This window comes from Apteryx mantelli, chromosome 16 (genome assembly GCF_036417845.1).
Source record: "Apteryx mantelli isolate bAptMan1 chromosome 16, bAptMan1.hap1, whole genome shotgun sequence".
NCBI classification, from domain to species: domain Eukaryota; kingdom Metazoa; phylum Chordata; class Aves; order Apterygiformes; family Apterygidae; genus Apteryx; species Apteryx mantelli.
In genome coordinates, this window is record NC_089993.1 from 16,935,688 (window position 1) to 16,949,866 (window position 14,179).

Below are 14,179 nucleotides of genomic sequence, written 5' to 3' on the forward strand. Positions count from 1 at the left end.
GGAGAGGTCTTTCCTGCTGGAAAAGGCACATCCTTTATGGTTATATTCACAGCCTCTGCTTGCAGTTTTGCTGCTTGGAGTATTCTAAGCATTTGTGGTCCACAGGAGAATGAGTTTGAAGCTGTACCTGACCCTTGAACATTATTAAAATACCCTAATTCAAAATCTGTAATTGATTTCAGGTAATATAATTTAACGCATTTTGGTTTGCAATAATATTGAAAAACATATCAATCTTGTGATTTTTGTGAGGTGTTTTGTTCCAGACTATTTTTTCTATCAACATTTTTCATTTACCCTGAGACTTCTCCTGCTGTGATAATCACTTCTATCCAAGATTACTCTTCTGCTTTCTTTAAAAATAAATAAATAAATAAAATAAGGATTAAATTCACTCACAAATTTATGAAAGAAAAAGAAAAACAGGGCTGTTCACTGCCAGCCACAGTAGACAATGCTGAAATCTCATATGCATTAGCAGGACCAAAGGATATCAGAGAGGGCACTTATTTTCTCTTCTAAATAAGCATTAGGGCCTGAGGGTTTCACATTTGTGTGTTTTTTATTATTATTATTATTTTAATACTTGTGAACTATATTTCTGAAGATAAAACTTAGTTCTATATATAGCAGTGTTAACCTTAAGTGCTAGGACATGCTGTCCTTGTACATTGGCCATTTTGAGAAGAAATGAGCTAAATCTTGGTGGCATAAAATTCAGTAATGCTCATTTAAATAACTTATAAAACCATTTTCTCTATTTCAGATGATGTTGCACCGTACTTCAAGACTGAACCAGGCTTGCCCCAGATACACTTGGAAGGAAATCGCCTTGTACTGACATGCCTTGCTGAAGGCAGCTGGCCTTTGGAATTTAAGTGGTTACGCAATGACAGCGAAATAACCAACTACTCCAGTGAATATAAGTAAATAAAAACCATCTAATAGGCTTCTTTAAGTGTAATTGAAAAAAGAATGACAATACTTCAAACAATTTTGTAGACAATACATTGACAATGTTTTTTATTATGAAGAAAGATGGTTTGTAGTAAATGGAGATGATCTGGGAGAATCTCCTTTGCAAAAAATTATGTTAGGATCTCTGTTTTGGAGTATTAAATATAGAAACTTTAAAGTAACAACAATCCTTTCTTGTGGAAAATGTGAATTCACATAAATTTATATTAAAGAGTGGGCATATTCCTTGATGTTTTTTGTGTCAATGATACTAATTACAGATTTAAGTTCTCCTGTTCCGAATCAAAAGAAAAAGGGTTTTTTGTCACTTTGTCTGCTATTCTAGGTACCTTGCTTCTCTACCACGTGTAGTGTCTTGAAAGCAGAGCAAACATTAGATAAATGTTGTCTGATTTGCTGCTCATTCTTACTGAGAACTAAGCTCAATGGCAGTTTTCAATAAGTAGATGTAGAAATAAAAGAATGGGGTCTATCTTAAATGATTTTATATACGTGTATACACACACATATATATATAAAAAAAATAAAACTTTCAGTTTCACTTCTGAGAGCATGAAAATTAATCTTGTAATTTAACAAACAGTTCTATGGATCTGTGTAGCTTGTTCCCTGGACCTCATTCACTCCCTCCAGGTTCCTCACAACATCCCATCAGCAAGAGAAAAAACATGCTGTGCTAATCAGAGCTGCGTTTTTGCTGATAGGCAGCAAATGACTGGCCAAACATACAAGTGTAAAACGGCTGAGTTTTGTCTGCCTTTTCCTTAGTGGGAACGTCAACTCCCCTATGCAGTTGCCAGTTTCCATAGACCATATAGAAGTTTAATATCTATGCAACTTCTTCACTTCTCAAACTTGGTTGAAATTTCTGGGTGAATTCAGGAATTTCAAAGGGGTGTGTGTGCGCTAGACAGACCCCTTGCGTGACACTTCTGTCCTTAGCGAACCAGGCTAAATACTGCGTTTTGATGATAATTACATTGCTTAAGGTAGGGGAAAAATTGTGCTCCATCATTATAGATAGAAATTATAGTATCAGTGGGTATAAAAATGTAGGTACTGATATCAAGTTTTGCATTGCTATGCATTACTATGGCGTCTGAGTACCTCCACTTTAAAATCAGTAACAAAACCAAAGTCACTAGTAGACTTTTGGCCTTCCTGAGATTTTTTTTCCCTTTGCAAGAACAGATACTTCTAATGGTTAATACCACTATTAATGCACTGAGTGTTATATTACTACTGCTACTGAAATGTTTCCTCATATAGAACTGTTCTGACAATTCAGTCTAACAAGGTAGTCTATAATTCATTTTCTCAAAGATTTTCAAAATTATAATTTAACATTAATACTATTTCCTGTATTATTTACATTTCTAGAGGAGTAGAAAAAGAGTCCCTTAAATAGGTGTTTTAAAATCCTCTCAGGTCATGTAGTGCACAAATGTATTCAGAGACTATGTTTCCAAAGAAACATACAGTTCTATCTGCACTTTCCTGAAAATTAATGACCTTTGATTTAGGTGAGACTGCTTAGTACTGAATAATTTATTCAGTCTTTTATTAGCTGTTTTTGTTTTCAGGCCTTGAAATATGCTGATATCTTGAGCCATACACACATCATGGAGTAATGCTCAGTTTATAAAGGAGATTTGTGAATATTTCTAGAAAAAAAGCAATCTTTAATAGCACAATTAATCACAGAAGGTTTGAGCGTGACTTGGAGTTAACGGCACTGTTGTTTTGATCAACAAGAGCAAAGTCTATTGGAATTTCTTGGTAGAAGGAGCTGACAACAGCTCTTAGCCATGTAAATGCTGAGACAGTAAGAGAAAGCAACTATATGGGAGGACAAGAACAAGGAATGATAACAGAAAGCAAACTCAAGCTTTGTAGATGTGGTAGACTGAGGGACTTAGGTTTTATGATACTGGAGGAAACCTGAGTGAGGGTGTATGACATTCTGAAATGCCAGAATGCCATGGTATTTATTAAATATGTACACATCTTTAATAAACTCACCAAGACCCAAAATTATAATTTGACTGTGTATTGCAGTATGAGTTGGGATCAGTGTACTGGAACATCTTTCCCAGGCTGTACGTATGCGTATCAGTACACACACTACCTTGTTTCTTATCAGTGTAGTTAATTTACTCTAGCGAATTTCAGGATATGATGCAAGGCATATTTATTTATATTGCATTTTTTATTTTGCCCTTGTTTCCATTTCTAATTAAACACACTTGCTACAGAGGTGCTTAAGAAGATAGGAAAATATTAGCTTATAATAATTACAATAGCACTGATAGAAAATATTAATTTAAATATTGCAGCCCTATTATTATTTTGTAATTCTTTGCCACTGGCTGAGATAAGCCAAACAGGATTTTGATTCTATAGGAATGGAAAGTTTTAAGCTTTGCTGCCTTAGCAGGCATGTAGTCTTCCAGACAGGATTAAATGACGTAGGTGCATTAGGATGAATGAAAGCAAGAAAGAGTACGCTTAGGCATAAAAATTCCAGTTGCAAAATTTAACCTTTGACCCTGTAATAGTTAATTCTGTGGTTCTCTTAAGTAGGTAAATGTTCTGTTTAAATGCATGAATCTTTCTTACGTAAGTGACTTCAGCTGCAGGTTGAATCATCAAACATTTTCAGTAAATTATGTTAGTTATTGTGTCTTAAAGTAATGTCTATATTGTAACAAGGCGAAAACATTCAAAGCTTATTATAAAAGCCAAATGAGTAAAGAACAAATTGGAGTTTTTGCATACCATTGCTTGACATTGGTGACCCTGAATGAACAGTTTTTCTTTGTATAAAAATGCTGATTAGGTATGCGCAGCCTGGCTTTTATAGTGACTGTGCATACATTAGTTTGTGTTAAGTATTTAAAAAAGAGCCTTAAATTCACTGTGGTCTGAGAGACACGTAACAAAAAGCAAATCAATATTACTGATTGAAGTAGCTATTTTGGCTAGTTTGTGTAAATTAAGAGCGTTTGAAGTTAAGACAGTGACTTTTTCTTCATTTTGTTTTTTTCTTGGTATTTGTTTGTCTTTTGAAAGCAAGATCTAGGCCAGTTGGGGCTTTCATAGTTGGCTTTGTGGCCTTAATATTAATTTATTTGAATTTAACAAGCCAAAGTTACATTTAAGCAAGAGTGCAATTTTCTCCCAAACTACTTAAAAGAATGTGTTTATTATGTATATGTTTTTAAAATTAGGCACTTTTAAATTTTATCCTGTATAAAAAGTTAGATCAGTTGATGCATAATTCCTGTGTTAAAAGCATTTGAATAGATAATAAGCTATATTACTAGCTAAGAACGCTTGTTTGATTTTAATTCATTACTGTCTTCACAATCAGGGCTTTTGAAAACCTGTATCCTATATGTTGATGTTTAGCTCTGACAGCATTTAAAATCAGGAATACAACGTTGGAAAGTTATAAGAAAGCTTCAGCTGGCGTTTCCCTTATGTGCGGGGAAACGCTTTGTCCTTAAGTTCTGACTCTTTGCTATACCTGCGCAGGAACACTTGGGTTTCGAGGGAGTTTCCTTGGCGCTTTCTTTCGTACGTCTCACTTTACATCTTTCTATGGCAACTTTTTAAACAGCCGGTGTCCAGCCGGTTGTACCACTCAGAACAAATAAACCGACTTTCTAAATGACTTGCGCAAATGGCCAGAAGCCTTAAGTGGCCTTCTGGCATCTTGACAATGGTGAGTTCTTCTCTCTTGGAAGTTAGAGTGCAGACAAAATTAAAGCAAAACCATGTCTTGTCATTGTAAAAATCAAACAAAAAAACCTGTGTTAACCTTTGGCATAAATCTAGTCTGTGGAAGAGAATCTTTTGAATTTAGAAAGAACTATTTTTCTCCCTTTTGCCTGTCAGAAAACACCTTGAATCATGAAAGCTTAGCACAAAAAGCAGTATTTTACTGCGGGGTGAATAGAAAAGTGTTTTTTAAAAGAAGAAGAAAATCAGACATTTGAGGTACATAAAGACTGTTTACAATTGTAAACACAGAACTAGAAGTTAAATCAGTATCTGTTTATCTCTTGCCTGTTTTTTGTATTTTCAAATAACACAAATATATGTTCTATCCTCTTTTGTTGCTTTTGTTATTTAATTCTCCTAACTTTAGTAGATTATTAGTTTTTGCATAGGATTTTTTTCCTCAGATGTTGAAATTAGGATTTCTGTGCAGAGTCCAAGACTCTATTAACATCTTTACTGTAAGATCAAGCATAAAAATGAGTAAGCCTATGTTCGACTTTCCCAGACATTAGACTTCCTTTTATGATTACATTTTGAAATTTGCAACTAGAACATTTGAATCCATTTCCCCCCCCCCCATCTAGATTAGATTTTTCTTTGACATGTCTGTCAGAAAAAGAGAAGCTGTTTCTGTTTAGAAGCGAGCGTACCCTCTTCAGCAGCTTTCACAGAACACCCTTTGGAAAAGTCTAATCAAGCGTCTTTAAAGCAAGCTCTGGACCATAGATGTTAGCAAAAGCTGTAGCTTCTCGTGATCAGTAGTTATTTTCCTAGCTCTGTGAGGAGCTTTGCATCAGCTTAGAGTCCGGTCTTTTCTCTTAAGGTCCTGTGTGATAAGGTTTCCATCATATCTGTATTCCAGTTTAGTTAGCATTCTTCGCTCTCCTGTCCCGTTCGCAGGCAATGTGCCAGCCAGACCATTTCATTTCCTTTTAGCTTTTCCCTCGGATCTTCCTTTTGTCCCTGTTGCTTCTTGCCTCTTAGATCACCCTTCCAAAATACTTTTCAGACTCCTGCCTGCGTTCTTTGGCTCACAATTTCCGTGTACCCTGCTACGGTGTTACCCAGAAAAGCAAACCTGATTCACCCGGTTTCCGCGCTCCTCTTGCCCACGGTGCCCTTGCTCGCCTGCTCTGCCGCGGCTGGCGGCAGCTGTGCTCGGGTGCCGGCCGTTGGACAGCGCGGGCTGCGCTGCAGCTGCCTGCGCACTGTAAAGTTTTAAAAGTCTCTCTTTTCTGCAGGCGACACAGTAAGAATGTTTCCCCGCTGAAACATTAGCAAGTCAGAGAAGAAAACCAAAGTAGCGCACTTCAGATGTAATAGGTTTGTTTTGTCTTTAACGGCAGGAAAACGAACTCTACGTTATTATCTTAGCACAGAAGGATACCAAAGAAAAAAGCCTTTAATTTTAGCTCCATTTAATAGACAAGTAGAAAAATAAATGTTGGCCAAGTACAATACTGAACTGTTAGGGGAGCGAGAAAACCTTATAAAGCTATAAACTGTTTAGTAAAATTAGCTATAAAAATGAATTGTCGATATCTTTTGTCAGATTTTTTTTTTTTTTTTTTTTGACTAGTGGAGATTTGCAGCAGTCACCTGCTGAGTAAAGAAAGAAGGAATCCTGTAAGGAACCAAGGAAGCCTCGTTCTCTCTTGATTTGTATCCTGCACCCTGTATATGCACCTAGCTTCTCCCTGTGCCTCCTTTGGCATAGAAAGGAGGCGGGAGGCAGGACGGCTGAGCCAGAGTTATCTGTTCATTGGGCAGCAAGTATTTGTGTGCTGATCACCTGGTTTACTACTCCCAAAGAGAGTAGTCCTCCCTGCTGAGTCCTCCTTAGCTTTCCCTTCGTTTAGTGAGAAGGGGAAGGTGAGGAAGGCACTGTTTTGAGTCTTCTCCATCTCACTAGCTAGAAATTGTCATAATCCCTGGAGAAAATTTGCCAGCCGCTCCCAAGCGGGTTGGGAGGAGCAGGCTGAAACGCACCGGGACAGGCAGGCAACACGGTTACCTGCTTGGGAAGTCAGGGCTTTCTGGGAATTGCTAGGGGTTACTAAGATTTGTTGGTGGTACTGGTGTTTTAATTCACTGGTTTTAGGTTGTCTGAACTATTTTCTATTGTGTATTTGATGGTAATTATAATGCAGCGATTTTAGTCTTCATTTATCACTTAAATTAGATTTCTTCCACCTCCCTCGTTTTCATACCGTCTGATTCTGTTCACACATTAGCTCTGTATGTGGGTGTGTATAGTATGTGTGAGTATGAGATGAGAAGCCTTCTTCAGTAGAATTAAATTTTGAAGATTAAAATTCAGCAGTATTATTTTTCCTTATCTTTTCATAAAGACTTTCATTAATCCTGCCATAAGATCTCTGAAGGTGACTGGAATTTACACTTTGATTAATGTTTGTTTAATGCAGGATTATCTATATTATTCCTGTGTTTTATTCACATTAAAACTGTGCCTATCAGCTCATTTTCATGTTGGGCTATCAGATATAGTTGAATGAGGAAGGTGAACATTAGTGGACTAAGTGACTTTTTAAGTATACCGAAGGGCAGAACAAATACAACGTACAGTGCGCTGTGTCTTTTCCAGTGCTCTTCTGAGCTGAGCTAGTCACACAGGGTAGTAAACATCTTCTTTTCATTGGAGAGTTTTGATGTTTCTTGCAAGACTCCTATTGCCTACATTTAGGTTGTGCTTTTGTTGTGCCACCTCTGAGCAAAATACTAGGCATCTTTGCTTTATGAATGAGGTAGCTAAAACTAAGGGAAACATTTAAGTCTATATGTTAAGGCAAATTGTGGAGACTAATCAGTATTTATGAAGTGTAGATTTTAAGCTGAAAGGGTTTTTTATGCAATTCAAATATTTTTTCGTAGATATAGTACAGAAAATGTTGTAGCCTAGGGTCAGAGATGATATGATGATGCTACTTATAAGAAAAAATACAATATGCGTTTGAGACAATGTGTAAATTATTAGAGGAGAAATAAGAAATGATGTATCAAGTAGCATTGATCTGCCTGTAGGCTTACTATAATTCTGTAATTGTGTCTTTTTAGGTACATCATCCCAGCTTTGCAGAGGTCTGATGCTGGTTTTTATCAGTGTGTTGTACGGAACAGGATGGGGGCGTTGCTGCAGAGAAGATCTGAAGTTCAAGTGGCATGTATGTTCGAATAGAAGTTATTTTGTGATTCGTTAGCTAACTGATTTTTTTCATGTGTCAAAAACAACATAGCAGTAACATTTTCCAGTTTTTGTCTGAAAGTTTATTAGATTTCATATTTTAAAATTTCACACGAGAAAAATTCACATTTAATGTAGTTATCACCTGGGAAACAAGTTCAGAGTGGTGCAATGTTAAGTTTTCAGCAAAGCTTTGAACCATTCAAAGTCATCAAGACAGGAAATCATTTGGAGATAGTTGTAGGATGAGAGAAAACTATTATACCCTTCCCTGAAGATACAGAGAGGAACAAAGGCAAAAAAAAAAAAAAAAAAAAAAAAAGCCCGAAGGACAGAGCGAGGATATCTAAAGGAAAACAGTATGGGGGAATAGCTCTGTGAAGATTTCAGAACATTATTTTTATGTTACAAAATTAATAGTTGTTTCACAGCTAAAACCTTGCTAACCAAACTTTAGAAGTCTGTTCTGAACATCTTTCTGAACCAAATTCTCCAATATTTGTATCTCTTTAGTATGGACTGTGGAGGATTTTTTGGAGTTGGCCTCTAATTTGATATCTGACTTTCATTTGGAAATGTTAAATTGACTTTCTCTAGTGTTACTGCTAAATTACATTACCTTGTAAATGGTGGTCTAGCCTTATTTTCATTTTTTTTCTGTTAATGTATAGAAAATATAATCCAAATAACTTGGAAATCATCAGAAAATAAGACTTTATTCTTTCTTTGAAGTAAACACATTAACAAAAAGAGAGAGATTTGTATATTACGTGTTAGCAATGATACGTGGATCAGATTGCTCTTCCTCAGGGTCAGTATCTGTAAAACCAGTAGCAGCAAATGTCACTTCATATGTGGAATTTAGGTGATAAATTGAATTATTTACTAGAAAGCCAATTGCAAGGAACAGATGAAAACTAATAACTGTGTCATGAGGGAAGTTACTTGGAATTTTCTGTGCTTTAAAATAGAAACAGTTACAGATACTATAAAGGTTTTGATCTCATGTTCACCAGCTTCCTGTATTATAGTAAATTATATGACTATTTCAGTAACTAAATGTTTGATCTCTCAGTGATACTGTTTTAAGGATGCTGGGAGCCAGTCTAAAAATGCACTGCTGCCAAGAAGGGGCCTTGCTGCTCTAGCTGCCCTGCCTTCCCCAGCCGTCCTGCCCGGCTGGGTGCTCCTCCTGCTGAGCCGGTGCCTGCTCTGATGTGCCTCAGACCATTACAAATATTCTTCTGAAAACTTTTCTTCTGTTTTAGTGAATTATACCAGGTCCCAGAGAAGCTCATCCAACATTTTTTGCAAAGCAACTGTTAATTTGTGCAGTTTGTAAAAACCGTTTGTTTCCCCGAGTATGATTCCCTACGCTGCTATACGTGCAGTTGGATTGGCATGGTGGAGGGCACAATTTTTGAGAAAGTCCTTGTGGGAACCATCGTAAGAGGGAGGCACAGGAATACTTTACCTTGCTACCACTGCTGAGAAGTTTGTCTCCTGAAGAGAGAGCCTTTTCCCCTTCCGAATGAGGGAAAGATTTGCAGTAAAGTGCTTTGTTTCTTCAGGGTTTTTCTTTTGTGTGTTTGGTTGTTCTTGGGAGAGAAAGAAGTATAATCTTTTTTCCTTTTCTTTGTTTTTTAATTTTTTTTCTGTTTAATTGGTACTTCTGCATTGCTGAACAAGGCTAAATAACTGTTAAGACTTCTCTGTCTGAATTAAGAAAAAAATTTTTTTCATTTATTTTCACTGATAAAGATGTTGAGACAAAGTAAAGAAGATCTTATGAGATGACAGATCCTTGGTCTTGGTCTTATAGTGACCTATATGGTTCCTACAGTGAAACTGGGCGTTCAGACCTGTACTGTATTCCCACAGGTTAAAATGTCCTACAAGTTTTAAGTGTCCTCCTCTGTCCAGGGTAACTATTGCTACTGTGATTATTTTCTGTATTTTAACATGTTTTGATCTAAATTAATTGTTTTTAAGCTATATGGGTATAACGAAATACCTCATATTTTATCATCATCTACTTTTGTATTATTCTTAAAAAAAATACCGGAAAACAGAATTCAAAGCATTTAGGTCGTCTTGTCCAGTCCTTAAGAGTTACAGAGAACTATACATTAGGTGCTTAACTTAGAAGTGTTCACAGGAAATGAACTTTAGGTGCCACTGGATAGAAAATGCTTCCCAATAAACTTTAACAAACGTAAGATATGTAGTGAAAATTCAAAAGTCACAAGTATAATGTGCATTGAGAAAGATCTGAGGTATTTTCCATGTCCTAGATCTCTGAAGCAGCAGCAAACTTGTTAAATGATTTTAAAAATGTTCATGCTAATGTATTACTTAACTGAATGGGAACAGATATTTATAAGAAAACTGCTGAGTAAATCTTAATTACAGAATGGGCCTAAAAATTCGTGGATTGTGAAGACTAGAATAATCATATGACAGTGAAGTTAATTAGATCCACCTACACGGTTTGAAACTTCTTTTCAAGTAGATGATCTGATTACAGTTGTGAGAAATATGGAGCCACAAAGGAAGTACAGTGCTGATTATGTCTGAATAAATAACCTGAAAATCACAAAGATGATTAAAGCCTCTTTAAAATACCATGTGTTTTTAATTCCTGCTCTTGTTCTGTCTCTTCTCATCTTCCATCCACAGACCTGATAGTAGTCTTGTATGATTCTGTCTCCCTTGCATCCCTTTCTGCTCCAGAGAACTTATAAAGAACCCTATGGTCCTAAAAAAATGGGAATTCAATGGAGGAAACCAGAAGATATCTCTGTGTGTCAGCTTCTCAGTTTAAAGCAAATTAAAATGCATACAAGTTCTTTAGAGAGTGAATAAGTAGGAGCCTACAGCCCTGTTTATTTTAATGGATAGAAATAAGATACAAAAGGCAGAAGAAAAACAAGAGAAAAGCATTTACTGAATTTTTAACAAAGACTCCATAGATGCGTGAACTTGTCTGTGAAATGACAACTTCTTCAGAGGCAGATGTTCTGCCATTGTAGAGGTTTCTTCCTTCCATTAAAATCCTTATTAAAAGCTGCTGTTTAATACTAGAGATGCCTTTGTAAATGTCAAAGATACAGGTGCACTATTTACATCGTAAAAGAACTAATAGCTACCAGCATAACTATAGCCTTGTTATTTTAATATCCATTTGGCCTTTCTGAGCTGCTCACATAGATCGGACTGTACATTGGTTGGACTATAAGTGATGCAGCTGCTTTGTCTATGCATGTAACTATGGATAGAAGGAAAAATGTCGTGATAAGAAATTAATAAAATGATATATACCATTTGCATTCCTTTGTATCACACAATAAGCTCTTTTATATGGTACAAGGATATATTTAAAAAAAACTCTATCAAAATGTCACTTTCAGTTAAAAACAGACTCAGCTATTGCAAAAGAACATTTAGACCGTGCAGTGTTGCTGATTGATGCACTTCTCATGTGCACTAGCAGCACTTGACTCTGCCTTATGCCTTATTGCTCACCCGAATCTGTGTTAATCAGCACTGTTTCATGATCTGTTGTGTCATATTGCCTAATTATAGTAATGCTAATGACTATTGTAAAGCACAGTTATTTCTTTCTCTGACCCCTGAGAAGAAAGAGGGAGAGATACAAGTACTTCCATGATGCTTAGTATAATTTTTCTTTGCAGATATGGGAAATTTTATGGACGCAAACCAGAGAAAAACAGTGACTGAAGGACAAGCTGCAGTTCTAAACTTGCTGCACTTATTCAGCTACCCGAGACCACAAGTGACATGGTTTAGAGATGGGCACAAGATTATACCAAGCAGCAGAATGTAAGTAGATGTAAAGTTAAAAAAAAAAAAAGAGAAAAAACCCACTCTGAAATATGATTAATTACATTTGATAACACAACTTACATTTTAAGTACACTAATTAAGGTTTAAAGAGAATAGAGTAGCATAGCTCATACTAAGTTTGAGATAAATGTCTATTTTAAAACCAGCTCTGAACTTCCTAAGCAGTTTGACAAAATAATTCATGTGATTTTAATGTTCCTGGTGCAGCATAAGGGAATGAATATGCAGAATGTCTGCCCTCTCTTCACTCTCTTCATTTTCATGGCATATTTTGGAAAAGTGAATACTCATCTCTCAATTATATTTACTTGAATGGACTAACTTAATGAGTACTGAGTGTTTTTGTTGTTGTTGTTGTTTTTTAACATATAAGGCTGAATTTTTACATGGAGTTATGCTAATACTACTTTCCTCACAGTAAAATTGTAAATATTGCTTTTCTCCCCCCTTATCTTTTTGGTGTACAATGACAGTTTTATCTCTTTTTGTCTAATTAGCAGTTCAGCCACTAATGGCAGAGTTCTTGCACTGTGATTAGTCAAGCATTATCTCAAGGTGTGCTCATTTATCCTTTCCTGAGATGGTTATAAGGCCAGCCTGTGTTTTTACCTTCATAATTTTATTTAGAGATGGTAGGGGTTAGCTGTAGCGTTTTAAAAAAATCTAAACTAATTTTTTACTAGAAGCTATTTTTTTTATTAGAAAACTGTTGAAATGCTAAGAATTTAGGCGGCTTTTTTTTTTTTTTTAATTCTGTGCATTATATTTTCACGTATTCAAAGGGATAGAGATGCTAGCAGCTGATGGTAATGAGATGTTGCTAAGTTCCAGAAGGGTTGCTGAATCCTTAGAGTTTATATTAGAAAGAGAAAACTTCTTGGATTTTAATTTTATTAATCTGTACTGTATATTTTACTGCCTCTCGTGCATTTCTTAAACACAAAAGCTAGTATCTTCTCTAAGCTCTTTGAAATTGCTAAAATTAGTATTGCAAGAATGTGAAGCAACTGTGTAATAATTTATGAATAGTTTAATAGTAATTTGATGGAAAACAAGCTGGAAGATGAAACAATGTTTTTTTGGGTGATCTCCTAGAGAGCTATGAGACAAATCCTGAGTTATTAACCATTAAGAATCTACTTCCTTCAATCATGACATGATACAAATTTTATTTTGCCACTGCTGGGAACACACAAATCAAAAAAATTGCAGGTGGTGAAGAAGCCTTGTTATCCAGGTATCGGACAGCTGCTTGGGAACTATAGGTGGGCAACAGAGTGATGTAGGCAAGGGCCTGCTTGCAATATCTGGAAATGAGTTCTGTGTGGGTCCCCTTACAGTCTAGGAAAATTGCAAATAGAGATATATGTAAAGTGTATTTGATAATCTAAACTCTTACTCTTACTCCTCCCCTCTTGGGATTGTTAGGGCAAAATTATCTCTAATTTGTAGCACTATGGCACTGTTTACAAGTGAGGAAATGACAAAATTTTGTTCTACAGTAGGGTCGAATATATCTAACATTTCCCACATGTATTTTTATTTCTCTGCTCTGCTGTTTTGTCCGAAAGGAATTTTTGAGGACTTTTACATTTGTCTGGGCTGTGTAGGAAGATCTGAACACTTTTGCAATAGAAGTATATGTGCTGAAATTTTGAACCTCCTTGTAAGTTTGATATATGTAGTTCAGGAAATGACAGATTTATGTTGCACGTACCAGTCATCTGTGCAATCTATGTGCAGGAGGTCTACTGCTTCCTCAAGCTATTAGAAAAACCATACAGCACTAACTCACATATTGCTGTCTGTAAAATTGTGGAAGTAAATATGGCAGCCCTAAAAGTACATGAAACCTGAGACCCAGAGAGGATGTACATTAAGGCATAAAACTGTTAGAAATGAAAAATATCTTTCTCACGGGAACTGTGTTGCTCCTCTGGAGAGCAGGCTGTGCATTTCAAGTGATGTTTTCTGTACACACAAAGGTGTATCAATTTGAATGATCAGTTTAGCTACTGATCCAGTTAGATTGAGGCAACCACCTTGTATGGATGCTCTTTAAACTGATTAAAAGTACCTTGTATTGCTAAATCAATATAAAGCTTTTTTAATCCTCTTAAACAAGCTTACAATGATTTAGCCAAATCAATCAGCTGCTCAGTCAGCTGTAGTAATGGTCCCCAAGAGTGACATCACTGCATTGTATGCAGAGCGAGGAGATAAACAGCGCTAAAAACGAGGACAGTAGAGGTGGTTATGGTACACAATTTTTCATCGATTCCTGTTGAATACAAACGAAGTTGGTACTGACACGTTTTTTATCTGTGGCAACTTTTAAGAAAACAA

The 14,179-nt window shown here is 36.1% G+C and overlaps 1 protein-coding gene across 1 annotated transcript in view; it reads left to right on the forward strand.

Moving 5' to 3' along the window:
* SDK1 (sidekick cell adhesion molecule 1) overlaps positions 1-14,179 on the forward strand; it is a 432,196-nt gene that overhangs the window by 131,272 nt on the left and 286,745 nt on the right. Inside the window, exons 2-4 of the mRNA XM_067306719.1 lie at positions 767-926; positions 7,840-7,946; positions 11,662-11,809. Of these exons, the coding sequence (XP_067162820.1) occupies positions 767-926; positions 7,840-7,946; positions 11,662-11,809 (415 nt within the window). The remainder of the gene's footprint in view (positions 1-766; positions 927-7,839; positions 7,947-11,661; positions 11,810-14,179) is intronic.